General features: G+C 38.8%; 1 protein-coding gene across 1 annotated transcript in view; it reads right to left on the reverse strand.

Moving 5' to 3' along the window:
* LOC135115198 (methylmalonyl-CoA mutase, mitochondrial-like) overlaps positions 1-18,758 on the reverse strand; it is a 69,358-nt gene that overhangs the window by 22,499 nt on the left and 28,101 nt on the right. The window contains exons 7-10 of the mRNA XM_064031705.1: positions 18,558-18,689; positions 13,994-14,170; positions 10,338-10,461; positions 5,727-5,792 (exon numbers count right to left, since the gene is read on the reverse strand). Of these exons, the coding sequence (XP_063887775.1) occupies positions 5,727-5,792; positions 10,338-10,461; positions 13,994-14,170; positions 18,558-18,689 (499 nt within the window). The remainder of the gene's footprint in view (positions 1-5,726; positions 5,793-10,337; positions 10,462-13,993; positions 14,171-18,557; positions 18,690-18,758) is intronic.

An 18,758-nucleotide genomic window follows, 5' to 3' on the forward strand; every position in this document is an offset into this window, starting at 1 on the left:
ACAATAAAGATGGAAAAACATCCATATTCAGTAATGGTTTGGAGAGCATGCACATACCATGACAATGGTAATTTGGTCTTTTTTTTGAAAAAGGAGAATCAGTGAAAAGTGAACATTACTTAAAAATGTTGCATGACAATTCAGGGGAGTGTTAAAAGAAATACAAGACAATGTCTCATGTAGAATGGGGCTTCCTGCCACACAAGCAAAGAAGTAAAGGAGTGATTTGACAATTGTGTGTTAAATTGCATCAAGGACTGGCCTGCCAACAGTCATGATCTAAATCATATCAAGAACTTGTGATCTTTTCTGAAAAATGAGATGAAGGAAGACAGTAGTTCACTGCCAAAACTAAAAGCTACACTGCAATGAGTGTAAAAAGTCTTCCAGAAGATAGACTACAAGGCCTAGTTGTCTTGGTTCCTCATCATCTACAAGTTATAAAGAAGTGGGGAAATACAACATGATATCAATATTGTGCTAAGTGAAATATATTTCATTGTTATTTTGTTACTGACAAGATGGTTGCCACAAACAGCTGGTTACCATGAATAGCTGGTATTATTATTGTTTATAATTAGCCACTATTTATGGCCTTGCTTGTACAAAGACTCTAAATTTGTTTAGCTTGTCAAAATTGAAGATACATGGTGACCTGATGTGTTCAAAATATTCTAAGGTTTTTAGTGACTTAAAAAGTAAATTTTTTTTATCCTCAATCAAGCAAACATTACAAAATGACAGTTTTAAGATACTGGTAAGAGATCATGTCAAACAAAGCCAAATATTTTATCTATTGGGTAACGAATGTCTAGTAATTTCTTCCCTTCTATGTTATCACCAAAATAATAATTACAGTTTTCAAGAGCAGATCAGAAAAGTACTTAGTCTCTTATCTGCAAGTAAGTTACCAAGCACTGTCATCACAAAATTTAGCCCCTTTCAAACTTGTTATTTTTTCTCACTGCTTGCTGTTGCCCCAGTAAATGTTGCAGTAGTGACTTTTTTTCTATCACATAAAAATTTCCATGAAATGTTTCCATGCTGCATGATATTCCTTCCTTTCTTGCTACTACTAAGGTTATTGCATTCACTATTTTCTTTTTGCCTTACACAATAAAAGTTAAGTGAATTTCACATGATTTGTGGCTCTGAGGTGAGGTCCACCTTTGTTGGGAGAAAGAGGAAGCCTTTACCTTCACCATCATTTCATCAGTCACATTAGAACAGACAATGAAGTCCATCACAAACAGCCTTGTTAGAACCAACAGGTTAACAGTTGTTGTTCTTCCTTCATGTTTCTTGACCTCTGTACACACAACATACATTCTTTCCTTATACTTAACACTAAATTAAACACTTCCCCTTTATTCAGAAGTTGCAGGAATGTAGCTTTAACAAAAATTTCCTTTTAAAACCATTTACATCAAACCTTTTGACCATAAAATGATCAAAGGTGATTGATAAGTTTCACTGTAAACAAAGCAATACAAAAGAATGTTTAATTGCTGGAAACATAAGGAAAGATTTCAATGGTGTTAAACTTCTCTTCCTGTCTTTGAGAGCCAACTGGTGGCTGTACAGGGATGTTAACCACACCGGCTCTTGGGCCTCACCTGAGTCTGAGCTGCTAGTGAGGGGAGCTCCAAACATGTAATTTTGCAATGTAGATTAATAAGCAAATACAGTGGAACCTTAGTTACTGAACACCTTCTTTTCTGGAAAAATAAATTTCTGAACAGAATTTTGAACTCATTATTGTTTCTGTTGTGGTACCATAATTTGTTCTAGAAGAACGTTACTTGATTTGGAATATTAAAAGACAGCAAAAACTGCCATTTATTATTAATTTATAGTTTCTATAAATATTTACTTTGTTTTTATATATTTGGAGGAGAGATGCAGAGTGCAAGACAGTAATTCAATCTTTGAAATAAGGTAAATGAGAAACCTAAATGTAAACAAACAGTCTTTGGAGCTCAAGAGTAATCTTAGAACATAAGGGAAGCTGCAAGAAGTGACCAGGCTTACATGTGGCAATCCCTGTATGAAATATACCTAGCTATTTCCATCTATTATCCCCATCCATAAACCTGTCTAATCTTCTCTTAAAGCTCTCTAGTGATTATTGAGTCCATTCATTCCATTCATCTACCACTCTATTTGAGAACCAATTTTTTCCTATCTCTTTCCTAAACCTAAATTTTTCAAGCTTGAACCCATTATTTTTTGTTCTACCCTGGTTGCTGATCCTAAGAATTTTGCTTACATCCCCCTTGTTATAAGCCTTATACCACTTAAAGACTTCTATCAGGTCCCCTCTTAACCTACATCTCTCTAAAGAATGTAAATTTAACAACTTCAATCTCGTCTCGCAAGGAATACTCCTCATCCCCTGTATCCTTTCAGTCATTCTCCTCTGTACTGATTCTAATAGATCTACATCTTTCCTGTAACGAGGGGACCAGAACTGCACAGCGTAGTCTAGATGAGGTCTGACCAGCGCCAAGTATAACTTTAACATTACTTCCGGCCTTCTACTTTTAACACTCCTAAAAATGAATCCTAGTACCCTATTTGCCCTGTTTCTGGCTTCTATGCATTGTTTTCCTAGACGGAGTTCAGAGCTAACTATAACTCCTAAATCTTTCTCGTACCCTGTACCTACCAGAGTTTCGTTGTTTAATGTGTACCTACTATGTGAGTTTCCTCTACCTACGCTAACTACTTTACATTTATTGATATTAAATTGCATTTGCCATCTGTCCGTCCATTCATTCATTCTATCTAAATCTACCTGCAAGGCGATGGCATCCGATTCTGACCTAATTAATCTACCTATCTTTGTGTCATCCGCTAATTTACTAACATCACTACTAATTCCACTATCCAAGTCATTGATATATATATATATTAGAAATAACAATGGCCCTATTACTGATCCCTGTGGCACCCCACTAATTACATAACCCCACTCGGATTTCGAGCCGTTTATTACAACTCTTTGTTGCCTGTCACTAAGCCATGACCCTATCCACCCTAACACCTTCCCAACTATCCCATGTGCCCTAACCTTTCTCAGGAGCCTTTGATGGGGTACCTTGTCAAATGCTTTACTAAAGTCCAAATATAAGATATCATAACTATCATCATTATCTACTGCCTCGTACACTTTACTGTAAAAACTTAACAACTGTCAGGCAAAACTTCCCCTTCGTGAAGCCATGCTGTGACTGATTTATCAAGTTATGTTTGTCTAAATGTTCCCTAATATTCCTCACTATTATTGACTCTAATATTTTACCTACAACTGAGGTTAAGCTGACAGATCTATAGTAGGATGCTAAAGTTTTATCTACTCTCTTAAAGATAGGTACTACATTAGCCTGCCTCCACATTACTGGTACCTCACCTGACTCAAGTGATTTCCTAAAGACGGAAACTAATGGCTCACTAATAATCTCTTTGCATTCCTTAAGTACTCTGGGATACATTTCATCTGGTCCTGGTGTCTTGAATTTTTTTAGCCTATCTATCTCCTGTTCCACTATCTCCCTAGTTATGGAAATATCTGTCAGCTTCTCATTCTCATCTGCTCTAAACACCTGTTCACTATCTGGCATATCCTGCATGTTTTCCTGGGTGAAGACAGTTAAAAAATACTCATTCAGAATTTTACTAATCTCCTCCCCAGAACTAACCAGCTCCCCATCTGCTGCCTTTAATGGACCTATAGTATCCTTATTATTCATCCTGTATACCAGATAAAATCCCTTGGGGTCTGTCTTTGCCTGGCTGGCTACCTTTAATTCATAATTGCCCTTAGCTTTCCTCGTTAACTTTCTGACTGTCTAACTAATTCATTATATTGTGACCTTAAAACTTCTTCACCTGCCGTTAATTCTCTTACGCCCTATATAATGATTTTCAAACATTTTGGATTTCAAACAACTTTAAGGAATGAATTAAGTTCTAGAATTGAGGTTCTGGTGGGTTGATGAGCTCATCTTGAGCGACCTGTGGCTCTCCTGATGATTCCCAATGCCTTCACTACTGTGCAACTACATTTTTCCAATAGCTTTTCCAAGCAGCAAAATGTCTTAGTGTTATTATTACCTTCATTTTGGCAGTAAGTGGGTTGCTCCTCTCTGTGTCACTCTGTAAGGCTTCCCTCACTAGATTGGTGACAAAGAAAATACCTACACAATCTAAATAATATCTTCTGATGAGTTCTGTGTCAATAAGTTCATTCAGTACATCCCTTCTAGGTAAATAATTTGTGAGCCAGAGATGTTGTGAAGCAACCATCTTGGCTGTGGAAGCATCTATCATAAGCTGCTAAGACAGGGTAGACTGGTGTTTGGGAACAGATTAATCCATTTTACATTGATTCTCAAGGGAAAATAATTTTAATTTCCAAACATTTTGGATTTCAAATGACTTTTAGGAATGAATTAAGTTCTAGAACTGAGGTTCTGCTGTATATATTGGAGAGATATGCATGTATAGATTTCATTTCCACTCTCATTTTAATTTTTCTCCAATCAAACTGCAGACAACTTTTTCTCACAAGCAGAACATGTATGGTGAAACATGTTATATTGCAGGCACCAATGCCAGGTTATACAGTGAAATTTACCTTGCACAACCATACACAGGCCTGATATGAATTAGAATCTGGAATCTTGGCTGGAGTAGTAGTACGCTGAGCAGGAGCAGAGTGACTGACTGATGGAAAGTAACTGCTAATGACACTTCAGTGTAACTGCCTGAGCTGCGCTGGGAGTGGGCTTACAAAAATTTAGGTCCAGGATTCATATCCTGTTTGAGGCTGGATCCTTGCTAATTATCACACTCTTTATGGTGGATTGATGAACTCATCTTGTTGGAAATATTTTTTCAACATGTGTTTTCAAGGATATAATGTTGAAGATGTGGCTCTCACATTTGAAGTCACAAACCATGTGAAAATCACTAAACTTTTGTTGTGTAAGGTAAAGAGAAAGTAATGAACGCAATAACAGAGTAGTATATTCAGGACTTGGTAAATGTATTCAGCGGGATCTGTCAGGCCACCAAGCCAGCTGAGCTTCTACTGACAGCCACACGATTCTCAGTAATCATCTGGTTGCTTCATGATCCAGTGGTTGTTTCTCTCCCCACACAAGTACTGGGTTCCCAACAAGGATCTCTGGCTGCCTCATGGATCCAGTTGTTGTTTTCTCTCCCCACACAAGTACCAACCACCCAGTAATGATCTCAGGCTGCCTCACTGACCACACAACACAAGGGACCCACCTCAAGTAATTGGATCTGCAAGTACTGACGTTGCTGGATCCTGCCCATCTCTACCATGGACTTACTTTTACTTTGTTAGTATTCTGTCATAACATGGTGAAAATTGGACAGGAAGCAAATCTGAGGTCCCAGCAAACAGCCCCATGGGAGAGAACCAGTGCCCATATCCACTAGTCTAAACCAACGGCCAACAGTTAAGGGCATGAGGTTGACTGCATCATAAAAGAGGATGGCTGACCAAGGAACTGTCATATTCTAACTTGCAATCAACATGTTTGCTTACAGAGATCCCAGGGAAGAACACAAAGTTAGTGACTCTCTCTCTCTCTCTCTCTCTCTCTCTCTCTCTCTCTCTCTCTCTCTCTCTCTCTCTCTCTCTCTCTCTCTCTCTCTCTCTCTCTCTCTCTCTCTCTCTCTCTCTCTCTCACCTTTGCCACTGTCTATCATGGCTTGTCTCTTTGCAGCACATTCCTCAATCTTCAACTTAGCCCACCCTGGAAAGAAAAAAATTGTCAATCTTTTACATGTGTGTGTGTGTGTGTGTGTGTGTGTGTGTGTGTGTGTGTGTGTGTGTGTGTGTGTGTGTGTGTGTGTGTGTGTGTGTGTGTGTGTGTGTGTGTGTGTGTGTGTGTGTGTGTGTGTGTGTGTGCCTACTTATATTTTTTTACCAGATTGAGTCAAGCTAGTCATGTTCTGTTCTATAAAACCCTTTTCTTTATGTATACTGATTGCACACACCCCTTGCTCTGGTAATGTAGTTCAATGACATGTTCTACTATTAAAAATCGTATTTCAGCATATACATTTGTTTCTCCTGCAGTCTTGTTAAGATTCTGGCTGTGTCCTTATGATGTCAAGTTTCCATATTGACATACAGAAGTCTCCACATCTATCTTTTCTTGTTGCACATTTGTCAGTTTCCTGCTGAGGTTCTGTGACCAGCTTTCAATCAAGGATCAGCTCAGCATTCCAACTATCAAGGGACACAAGAGGCACATTTTCAGCTTACAATAGAAATGGAAAGAATTAAAAGTGCTGGTGAAGAGAACATTGCTAGTGTTGCTGTACATTTCATTGTTTATATATATATATATTTTTTATCTTTTTCCAATTAAAAAGTAGTTTAGCATCAACACATCATTCACTTTACTATGCACACCAAGCTGAAAAATACCCACTTAATTCATCATTATCAGAGGGATTGGTCACCACTGATTTGGAACTCTTACTTATTAAACTTTATTAAACTCCTTTTGAAGGGAGTGGCATTTTTTTTTTTTTCCCTCAATTTACTGCTTTCAGTCAGGCTCTTTCACTTCTAAAATATGATGGTGAGCTTCCATTTGCTTCCTTCTTGCAATTGTAGTTCTGGAGGGCAGTGTACAGGTGGACACTGATGTGCCTTGTTGAATGAACAGAAATTTTGTTGAAACATTTGCACAACAGACACCAGGAAACTCTCCTGTGTTTTTCAAGTCAGTCGTCATGAACCCACACAGGCAACTTAGAAATACTACACGGAGACAATGAATACCTTTGGTGGGAGAGTGACTTATACTTTATGTACCTCATATTCAATAAATAGGGAGTATAAAAATAAACACCAGAACTTGCTTGCATCTCTAGCTTATAAACCTAAGTGTGTTTGCAATACCATCTAGTTTTTTCAAAAAGCCTTTGTCATTCAAATCTGCACATCAAGAACTTAAAAGAATATGTGAAACTGTGTAGGTGACATCAAGGTCAAGCTCATGACAAATGCATGAGCTAAACAAGCATAAAAGATGAAACTCATAACAGTAACCATAACCAATACTGGGATAAAAGGGTCAGTCCAAAACTTTAACCAATACTAGGATAAAAGGGTCAGTCCAGGTTGATTATCAATAATTATAAATCATTTAATCTTTGCCCAAATCAGAGATTTCAGAGAGGTCAGAAGTCAAGTATTCTTTGGCTTCCATGTGTGAGAGGAGCAGAATGGTATCATCAGGTTAGAAGGGGACAGAATAATGAACTTAAGATAACTCATGTATAACAAAGAGTGGGTGACAGCAGAGCCCTGAGCTCTTTGAACAGTGACCATTTACCACAACAGCAATAGAATAGTCAGTAAGGAAACTTAAATGAAGTTACAAAGAGGATACAAGTCATAAGAAGACAGTCTAGATATTAAATGTTTGTGCCAGACTCTTATCAAACATTTTGATATTCCTACGACATTAGCAAACAATTTACCACTTGAAAAGAGGAATGATCAAGATTTAGTAAGGAAGGAAAAATCACCAGCAGAATGGCATGGAATCCACACTGGTGACTGCATATAAGGTTGTGAAGTGATAAGTGTTCAAGACTCTTCCTGTGAGGATAGATTCAAAAACTTTAGGAAGGCAGAAAATTAAAGTAATAGGCCAATACCTTGAAGGGTACAGTAATCATCATTTTAGGGACAGACTGAATGTAGGCAGGAAGGAAAGGTAAGATGTTGACAGAGTTAGAAGAGTTTGACCAGGCGAAGTGAGAGCACAGGGGCACAGTTATGAAGAAAAATAGGAGAGACCCTATCATGTCTGTAAGTTTAATTTTTAGCAAAGATCTGAGTGAAAAGTTCAGCCTTAGAGTTTGATGAGATGACAGTGGTGCCATCAGGTTGAGATGAGGTAAAGACAAAGAACAAAAATTGTTGAGATATTTTTGGCAAGGTGCCAGAAGTCATGAATGGAGTTACATTAAGGGAGACTAACATTTTCTATTGATGAAAGAATGTTTTGCTGGTTGTCTTGGCATGATTTCAAGCCTAAATGTAAAGTGCATAAGATTTAGGTGATGAAAAGCTGAAGTGCTGTTTGTGGGTTGCTTTTCTATCACATATAGCATGAGAATAATCTAAGTTAAACCATGGTTCAATGCAATAGAATGTGAGGAATGTATGCCTCCATGCCAAACTCTATCACCTGTTATGCACTCAGCACCCAGAGATGAGTCTCTGACATGGAGCAGTAGTCATTCCAAGAAATATCTGAATAATACCTCCTCAGGTCCCCCATCAATTAGCAGAGGCAAAACACCAAAAGCATCCCTGCTTTGGAGGACCCTGAAAAGGATCTGGAGTAATAAGGCATGATGCAAGGATGATATTAAGATCAGAGGAGCCTCATGGAGAGAACAGAGTGACAGAATAAGCAAAAGGATTAGAGGAGGTCAAGAATGTTGATGATGAATGTAGAAAGGATGTTGCAATATTTCCTCTAGGTCATGTAAAATAGCAAAGTTCACTAAGTTGGTCAGTGAAGGGAGAGGAAAGCCAAAGCTGGTGGTGAATACTGAGATGACCAAGAATGGATATCTCCACGAAAGGGAGGAGAGTTATGGCCAGATTATCAATCTACCTCTTTCCCTTTCCTCAGAGAATCTTCTAGAGAAGACACTTCCCGTCAAGGTATTAGCAGGCATTTTCCTGTTTCTCTATATGAGAGGGTATTCATTATAAACTAACTTTGAAAATTAGGGAATTAAGGCATTTTACACATACTGAAATGATGGGAAATATTCAGTGATTCATATTTATATAAAAAAATGTGATATGGTGATATACACTAGGTTTAGCAGAAAATACCAGGTGAGTCCTTCTGTTGGCAGCCATGGGAATGTTTTCAAATGAAGCCCGCCAACCTCCAGTTTCACCACAGCCTCATAAGTATGAAGCAGTACATTCACTTTACCTAGGTAGAGTTGGCCATGAACATGAGTAAGAAAGAGCTACAGTACACTGCTTCCAAGGTACAAGACTGGGATATGTTCTTAAAAACACAATAGTAAAGCCAGTTCATCATAATGGGGTTGATGGCGAAAGCATTCCTACCAGCCACCAACACCCTGGGATTTTCTGGCCATCATTCCAAAACAACCAAAGAAATAAATCTACATACAATGTAAATTTATATTTTAAAAATTAAACAGAAAGCCATTAAATAATGGGTATGTGAAAAGAAAGTGAAAAATCTCTACAATTAACAGCTGAGCTGAAGGATGATGGGGATTCTGGTCCTGTGTCTGGTGGGGAAGGAGAACAGGGGAGCTAGGGCTGGCTGGTGACAGCCATCCCTGGAAATCTCTTTGCACTTCTTTAACATAGTAAAAAAATAATATTTCCTGTTAGGTATGATTTTCATATGTCTTGAAAGTCCTATTTGATCCTATAACCAATTACTAATACAACAACATGGAAAAACAATGTAATTAAGCATGAAATAAGTGAAGCAAATGCAAAGAGGCGGTGCTGGGCCGCTCTTCCTGAAGGAGCACCACTTGGTGGTTTTTCTGTCACTCAACTTCTTCATGTGTTCCTTGAGGATCCTCCTTGTGACTGATAATAGAAGTGAAGAGGTTATTTGATAATCTGGTTGTTAGGATATACTTCACTTTGAAAGTTAAATAATCAAAAACATTTCCATTTCCATAGTTGGAATCACTGATAAATTTAGCCTGAGTGATTATTTTAAATCTAAGCTAGATGGCTTAAAATTTGAAAGACTCAGAAGCATCAGTACGACATTAAGTTAAGTTGTTGTAGATATAGAAACAACATCCACATCCAACTTTGGATTAAAAGTGAGAGGGAACAGAGAAAGGGTTGGTGTCAGTAGCCTCAGGCACCTGTTTTAGTAAGGGAAAGGCGAGGTCTAGGTGAAGGTCTAAGAAAGGTGATGTTCTGCAGATTGAAAATTATATCTAAGGCTGAGGATGTTTCAGAAATTGATGAAGAACTAAATGAGTAGGGTATCAAAGCACTCTGGATCAATACCAGAGGAGCAGCCCAACCTGGGGACATTTCTGGTCTCCTCATCTGATTCAGACTCCACGGCTGAAAATTTTAACATGAACAGATAAACAGAGTGTGGTGGCAGCAGTGATAGTAAGGGCAGTACTGACCAGACACTACAACCTCTTGCCTCCACCTCCTCATAGTGGCAGACTCCACAGCCTTTGCCATTTCTCCCCTCCCATGGCCTCCACCTCCTCACAATGGCAGTACTCACCAGACTCCACAGCCTTTGCCATCCCTCCCATGGCCTCCACCTCCTCAATGACACTCCTGCCAGCCTGGTACACCTCATTGGTGAGCGTCTCCATGGCATAGGATCCTGCCCAGGGGTCAATGATCTGGGGCACAAAGAGGATTCATGGTGTCATACAATATATATATATATATATATATATATATATATATATATATATATATATATATATATATATATATATATATATATATATATATATATATATATTTTTTTTATGTAGGAAGGATACTGGCCAAGGGCAACAAAAATCTAATAAAAAAAAATGCCCACTGAAATGCCAGTCCCTTAAAAGGGTCAAAGCAGTGGTCAAAAATTGGTGGATAAGTGTCTTGAAACCTCCCTCTTGAAGGAATTCAAGTCATAGGAAGGTGGAAATACAGAAGCAGGCAAGGAGTTCCAGAGTTTACCAGAGAAAGGGATGAATGATTGAGAATACTGGTTAACTCTTGTGTTAGAGAGGTGGACAGAATAGGAGTGAGAGAAAGAAGAAAGTCTTGTGCAGCGAGGCCGCGGAAGGAGGGGAGGCATGCAGTTAGCAAGATCAAAAGAGCAGTTAGCATGAAAATAGCGGTAGAAGACAGCTAGAGATGCAACATTGCGGCGGTGAGAGAGAGGCTGAAGACAGTCAGTTAGAGGAGAGGAGTTGATGAGACGAAAAGCTTTTGATTCCACCCTGTCTAGAACAGCAGTATGAGTGGAATCCCCCCAGACATGTGAAGCATACTCCATACATGGACGGATAAGGCCCTTGTACAGAGTTAGCAGCTGGGGGGGTGAGAAAAACTGGCGGAGACGTCTCAGAACACCTAACTTCATGGAAGCTGTTTTAGCTAGAGATAAGATGTGAAGTTTCCAGTTCAGATTATAAGTAAAGGACAGACCGAGGATGTTCAGTGTAGAAGAGGGGGACAGTTGAGTGTCATTGAAGAAGAGGGGATAGTTGTCTGGAAGATTGTGTCGAGTTGATAGATGGAGGAATTGAGTTTTTGAGGCATTGAACAATACCAAGTTTGCTCTGCCCCAATCAGAAATTTTAGAAAGATCAGAAGTCAGGCGTTCTGTGGCCTCCCTGCGTGATATGTTTACCTCCTGAAGGGTTGGACGTCTATGAAAAGACGTGGAAAAGTGCAGGGTGGTATCATCAGCATAGGAGTGGATAGGACAAGAAGTTATATATATATATATATATATATATATATATATATATATATATATATATATATATATATATATATATATATATATATATATATATATATATATATATAAAGTCATACAATTAAGTTCATCCATCAACATCTCCCTAACAGCAGCTTTTAAGCAATCCTCTATCCTTACCAATACATTTAGGAGATTAGTGCTTCTTTCAAGATCAACTGTTTACATTCAAATATTTTCAATGGTGTTATTTTATTTACTTATTACATGAAACAAATGACATCAGTTCTGCATGTGAACGTTTTGCACTCATGGCAAAGTTGCCTCACAGTGGAGTGAATGAAGCTCTATGAAGACTGTCTGCCTTCAGTCAATTTCAATGCTTATTTATATATGATTCTATTGTAGGTTTGGCACTTTTAAAGTTTATATAAAAAAAATACGTCTTTGTCAATAAACAAACAATTACAGCATTCACACTGGTCTAAAAAAACCGTCAGATTCACCAGAAGACTTAGTTTTACAGAAAAAAATTGGTAAGCTGAAAAAATTTGTTTACATTATTTGTGTTATCAAATTAGCTAATAAAATATCAGAAACATATCAGCCACCATCATCAAGCAGAGAACAAGAAATATATCAAAGTGAGCTAAGTACTATGCTCATACATTATCTCAGGTTTGAGATGTATTGTTACCTTGGGACCAATACTATTTTTTCCTCTCTGTATAAGTTTACTTCATCCATTTAAGATATACAATTAACATACAACTTTATAAATCCTGGCACATAAGGGAGAAACAACCATGTTTTGATGTCAAACCTTTGCATGACAATGGGTATTTATAGAAAAGTTTAGCATTTCTTAAATTTTGAGTAAGTGTACTTAGCTGAGCCATTCTGACTAAGACCTATTTATACAACAGTTTAAGTCTTGCTGAGCCATGACTCAGTTAAGGCAAAGTCAAAGCAAATGTATAAAGAGGCATGAAAGCAAAACAGCAAATAACAAAATTATCTTATTTCTAAATTAATATACTGTAAATAGATGATACAAATGTAAATAATGGTATATCTATAAATATCAGTATTTTCTACTCAGTTATGATTAATGGCAATGAGCTTTTAAGAAAAGTAAATATTTTCCAATAATAAAGAGTGTATGGGCAAAGCTTAATGCACCTCCTGCAAATCAAAACAGATCCCAGTCCCATGTGCTCCTTACTCTGGCAAGATTGATTCACTTGTATTTAAAGTCTCTGCATCACGAACAGACCCACAAAAGTTAGCAAGAATGTCAAGGATCGTGTAATCTGCATCAAATATAATTTCAACAAGGACACTGTGATAGTTCTTTCTGTTCACAAACTCATGCTCATACTCATGAGACAAAAATTTTCACGCAAGTCCCATCTATTACCCCAACTACACCTGGGAAATTTACAATAGCCATAAATTCCATTTGCTTCCTTTGAATTTCTACTGGGTCTGTTGGAAATTCCATGAATTGGGCAATGATGTTTGGAGCACCTAAAGCATCCAGAGTTTGGCTTATAAGCCTGTTATTTGTAGGTTGTGACAGTCCAGTCATCACTATTGCATAACTGCATTTTTCCTGTTGCTAAATATCTAAGAATGATCATTACTTTCATTTCTGGGATGACAGCATGGCTGCACTCATTACAACTTTGCAGTTTCCCTCTCACTAAATCCGTCACAAAAAATATTCCTTTAACAGTTCAGTCTGTCTGTACACTCATACCTCAGTAATACAGACCTCACTTTAATGGATTTCGTAAGCAGTGGACAAAATCTGGAGCAGCCAACTCAATTTGAAAATCCCTTGTGATACAGATGGAGTTGTGGTAACACTAGACACAAGCTGCTTGTTGCATGCGGTCAGTTTGTTTACATCAGTGTAACAACACGAGTAGCTCACTGTTCCATGCTTTTCGCCCTTTTTATTGTTGTGTTTAAATTATCATAATTTTCTATAACCATGCCATCTCCAGGGAAAGCAGAAAAAACAGCCAGCAATTGATCCTGACCCAATGCTCTCTCTCTCTCTCTCTCTCTCTCTCTCTCTCTCTCTCTCTCTCTCTCTCTCTCTCTCTCTCTCTCTCTCTCTCTCTCTCTCTCTCTCTCTCTCAACCCCACATGTATTTGTTATATCTTGCTGCACAGCTACTTCAGGATGAGGTTTCAAGACACCCTTCAATTTTTGACTATTGCTTTGGATCCTTTTCTGGGACTGCCATTTCAGTGGGCTTTTTTTTTTACTTGGATTTTTGTTGCCCTTGGCCAGTGTCTCTCCTACATAAAAAAGAGTATTTCAAACATTAACACTGTACTATTCATTTTGCCAGTTATAAATGAGGCCCTCATTAGGACTTGCAGCCATTCTGTAATTTTATGAAATTCAACAGGAAATTAATGAGATAAAATGCAAAACTTACCTTTGGTATGCCAGTTTCTTCCTGCAGGATGATCTGAGTGTTGCGGGCAATGCGAGCTGAGAAGACAGTGGGCAGCCCAAGCGCCTCATCAAAGGAATTTGTGTGGAGTGACTGTGTGCCACCAAACACTGCAGCAAGACCCTCCACCGTGGTGCGGATGATGTTGTTGTATGGATCCTGCAAGAACAGGCACTGGTTAAAGGCATGTGCTGCTGGTATTAGACTGTCTCCTTCAAAGAATACCCTTTACCTCAACAAACAGGAAACAAGTTAATACAATTTATTCTCCTAACTAAGAGCAGTTGAGAAATCTCGAGTGGGACCTGTTGTTAATAATTCTGAAGTTGTACACAAGCTGCAGTTTATGGATAGCATCTTTTGTTTGTTTTTGTTTTGGTGTGTGGGCTCCCAGGGGACATACATTCTAGCTTCTGTCAATAATGCCAAATGCTATGTATCTGTCCTTTGATTTACTCTGCAACACTGATCTAGGAGTTCAACAAATGGTAGCAGAGCATAGTTGTTGCAAGGGTATGGAAATTTAGTGCTGATCAAGAAGAAAGATGAAATTAAGATGGGTGATTGCAGCAAAAGGAGTCCAGTGGCAAAGTTCAGCAGAGACAAAAGTTATGACTGCTGGAAACAAGAGCTGAAGGCAGGACAGCTTGTCACTAATGCTGGAAAGAAGAATCAAGCTGTTACAGTTGTCCCATTATTACCTGAAGAAAGTGAAATGAGGAGCAAGATTTTTGAAGAAGTGGGGATTGACAAGTTGGGAAGTGACAATGGAGTCAGTGTTTTGCTGCAACATTTGGACAAATGGTACAAGAAGGATGAAATGTCAGCAGCGTATGAAACATGGACAAAGTTTGACAACTTCACAAAAGAAAAGGAGAACACTATGGAGAAGTACATTTTGGAATTTGTGAAGAGAAGAGAAATGCTGTTTTTAGTAAGTACAAGGTGGTTATACTTAAATGTATTTTAGCATTTAAGCTACTGGACAGTGCTGGGCTAGAGGTTAAAGAAAAACAGTATTAACAGCAGTGTCTTTCAGTGAGCCATAAGAGATGCTTGATTCCTTGCAGCAAGCCCTCAAGAAACTTTTTTAAGAATCAGAAAGTGTTGTCATTGGATTCAGTGTCAGGGAGTATTGTGAGTGAGACTCCTGCAGTAGTAGTAAAGTCTGAACCAATGTTCAATACAGAGAAGTGTTGTCACTCAGAGAAGAGGATGAGCAAGATTTAGAGGAAGTAAAGGAAGAGTGAATTTAGCAAACAAAAGTGACAAAAAAAGACAGAAAAACCCTATTGACCATTATGTTAGAGTTAGAAAGTGTTATGTATGTGGATCAGAGTATCATGTCTCCATCATGTCCAAGAAATGTTCATGTGAACAGTGCAAGTGTGGAGGTACACAAAGGAGCAGAGTCATATGCTTGGGGTTGTTATAACAAAAGCAATAAGCTGTTGATGAGTAGATGGAGTGGTGGGATCAATGGATGTAACAAGAAGTTATCCTCAAGTGTGCTCACAGTGAACCTACATTATTTTGTTTAAGTTAAAGAAACAAGTGAGTTGATAGAAGTTGCTTGACATGTTTTTTTTTTTATCATCACACCTCCAGAGAGAATGCTAAGCTAATTCCAAAACCTGGCCAAATAAATTTCATGCTAACCCAATATTAGTAAAGAGAAATTATTAGTACACTGCTAATTAGAATAAATTACCAAACTGAACAGCAATCCAACACACTGGTGAGGCAGCAGCAGCAGCAGCAAGAACAGGAACATGGTGGCCATCACAACAACAACAACTATAGGCAGCTCCCTATTTTTTTGTTGGTAAGAAGCAGTATTTGGCCCTATCTTAGCTTTTCCTACCTGAAAATCCCACTTTTCCACCAGGTCTCCAACATAGCAGGAGGTAGAAGCCAAAAAACAAATAGGAAATAGAGCTGTGTGACTCTTCTGAATCAAACTCCTTTTTTGCCATTAGTTACGTGTTTTATTATACGAGAATTCGCTGTACAAGTAGTGCAAATGGAACCTAACCACTTGTATCATTAGGACCTCCCCGTTTATATATAAGCATATACACTACCCTCCCAAGTTTCACACTCACTCCTAAATACCATCCAGAATTTCATGCATTATCACCCTGAGGTTTGTGGTGCGTTCACAAGTATCAGTCACATTTACTTACCATCGGCATCACGTGTACACATATAGTAAACCCCGCCTACCTCACCTTAGTCGGAGCTGTATACATCTCTCTCTCTCTCTCTCTCTCTCTCTCTCTCTCTCCTCTCTCTCTCTCTCTCTCTCTCTCTCTCTCTCTCTCTCTCCTCTCTCTCTCTCTTTCACACACACACACACACACACCACACACACACACCACACACACACACACACACACAAAGAGAGAGAGAGAGAGAGAGAGAGAGAGAGAGAGAGAGAGAGAGAGAGAGAGAGAGAGAGAGAGAGAGAGAGAGAGAGAGAGAGAGAGAGAGAGAGAGAGAGAGAGAGAGAGAGAGAGAGAGAGAGAGATGGAAATAGGGCAGACATGGAGAGGGATGGGGGAAAGGGGCAGGGAAGGGAGAAGAAGGGCAAGGAAGAGGGGGAAAAGAGAGAGAGAGAGAGAGAGAGAGAGAGAGAGAGAGAGAGAGAGAGAGAGAGAGAGAGAGAGAGAGAGAGAGAGAGAGAGAGAGAGAGAGAGAGAGAGAGAGAGAGAGAGAAAACACACCTGATCTGATTGTGGTTAATCAGATCAGTGTCAACCACTTAGTACACTTGGGGTTTTTCAGCCCAGCAGGTGCTTGGCTGTGGGACTGTGTTGTGTTTGAGATCAGTGGGTATATGAGGTGGTGGGGTCTATGACCAACAAAATCATTTCAAAGATGAAACAATATTTTCACTCATGTTGAAAATTACTAAATTTATGTAATAATGATAATATAAATAATGTAGTAGTAGTAATAGTAGTAGTAACATGACTAGTAATAGAAGTAGTAGCAGTCATAATATTAGTAGTAAAAATAGTATCATTATTATTACTATAATAAACCAAACATGAATGGTACAGAAGATGTGTGTGTGTGTGTGTGTGTGTGTGTGTGTACAGTAAAATCCCTCTTATCCGGCATCAACAGGACCGCCGACATGCCGGATGCTTGAATATTGCTGGATACTTGAATAGAAGTGAAATTATGTCCACAATCACCACCCTACACTCACGCATCTTACCATAACAAAGATCAGCTGATCTGATCAGCTGCTTAAGTATAAGCACAACACACTTCCTCTTTTCTATAACTTTAGGCATGATGAAGACGTCAGGCAATAAACAGTGCACACGCGGGACTGAGTCACTGAGTAAACACAGTGCAGTGGGCCGCAGGTGGCGCAAAGCAGTGCGCTCTGGTGGCGAGGGGACAAAGTATGCCTCGCGTGGGAATTTTAATTGATTTTATGAGTACACATTGATTTTTTATTGATTTTAAGGCTCAGGGAAAAATGTGCCGGATACTTGAAGCTGCCGGATACTCGAATGCCGGATGAGAGGGATTTTACTGTATTTACCGAGTTGTATTGTACAGGGCACGAGCCTAAGGTCATTTTATCCTGTCTCCATAACCATATTTATCCAGTTTCTCTTTAAACATGTGTGCACTGTTTGCCACAACCACCTCTTCCTTCAAATCATTCCAGGTTTCAATAGTTGGATGCAGGAAGCTATATTTCTTGACGTTGCTTGAACATCCACTCTTCTATATTTACTTCCCATGCCCCCTCATCCATCTCTCTCTCCCTCCTTCATCTGTGATACCAAGTCATTTATGTCTACTCTTTCTTTATTGTTCACTAATTTGTACATTATTATCAGGTCTCTTCTTTCTCTTCTCTCTTGTAGTGTTGGTAATACCAATTCTTCAAGTCTTCTTCATAACTTAGGTCTTTCAATTCTGGTACCACCTTCGTTGCTATCCTCTGTATTCTTTGAAGTTTCCATATATCTATTTTTCTATGTGGAGCCCAAACTATTGCTTTGTAGTGTGTGTGTGTGTGTGTGTGTGTGTGTGTGTGTGTGTGTGTGTGTGTGTGTGTGTGTGTGTGTGTGTGTGTGTGCATGGTGCCCATATGCTATGACAAAGATTTCACACAATCATCTGACTAAACAAGGAAGGAGGAGCAGGTCTCTCTCTCTCTCTCTCTCTCTCTCTCTCTCTCTCTCTCTCTCTCTCTCTCTCTCTCTCTCTCTCTCTCTCTCTCTCTCTCTCTCTCAGTTTATACTCCTATAAAATGTGGTGATTTAATGCTATACCTTGTCATTCCTTTAGCAGCACAGCACTCCAACCCTAATAGATTTTTTGTTAGATGTCAGACATTGCTGCCCCTTATATATACATACAGGGTATATCATAAATTAATAATTTCTTGGCCAGAATTCAGGGGGGATGGGTTGACTTATACTCGAGGATATATGGTAATTAAAGAAAATCATAATTTACAAATTTTCAGTTACTTATTTGTATAAACAATACAAACAAAAGAAAAACCACACACCTGCTCAGTGAGGGACCAGCCTGAGTTCTGGCTGTGAGCTCTCAGCATGGTGGATTTCTTGTTCTTGGGAGAAAACTTTTCCTGCACCAGGTGAGCCCAGAGGCGGCGAGCAGCTCGCATCTTGGCAATCTCCTGCAAAGTGAAGACAATATGTAAATTTTATAACTACTTTTAATGTATATGACCCATAGTTGTAAAAGT

The sequence above is a fragment of the Scylla paramamosain genome, chromosome 29 (genome assembly GCF_035594125.1).
Source record: "Scylla paramamosain isolate STU-SP2022 chromosome 29, ASM3559412v1, whole genome shotgun sequence".
Lineage (NCBI taxonomy): Eukaryota > Metazoa > Arthropoda > Malacostraca > Decapoda > Portunidae > Scylla > Scylla paramamosain.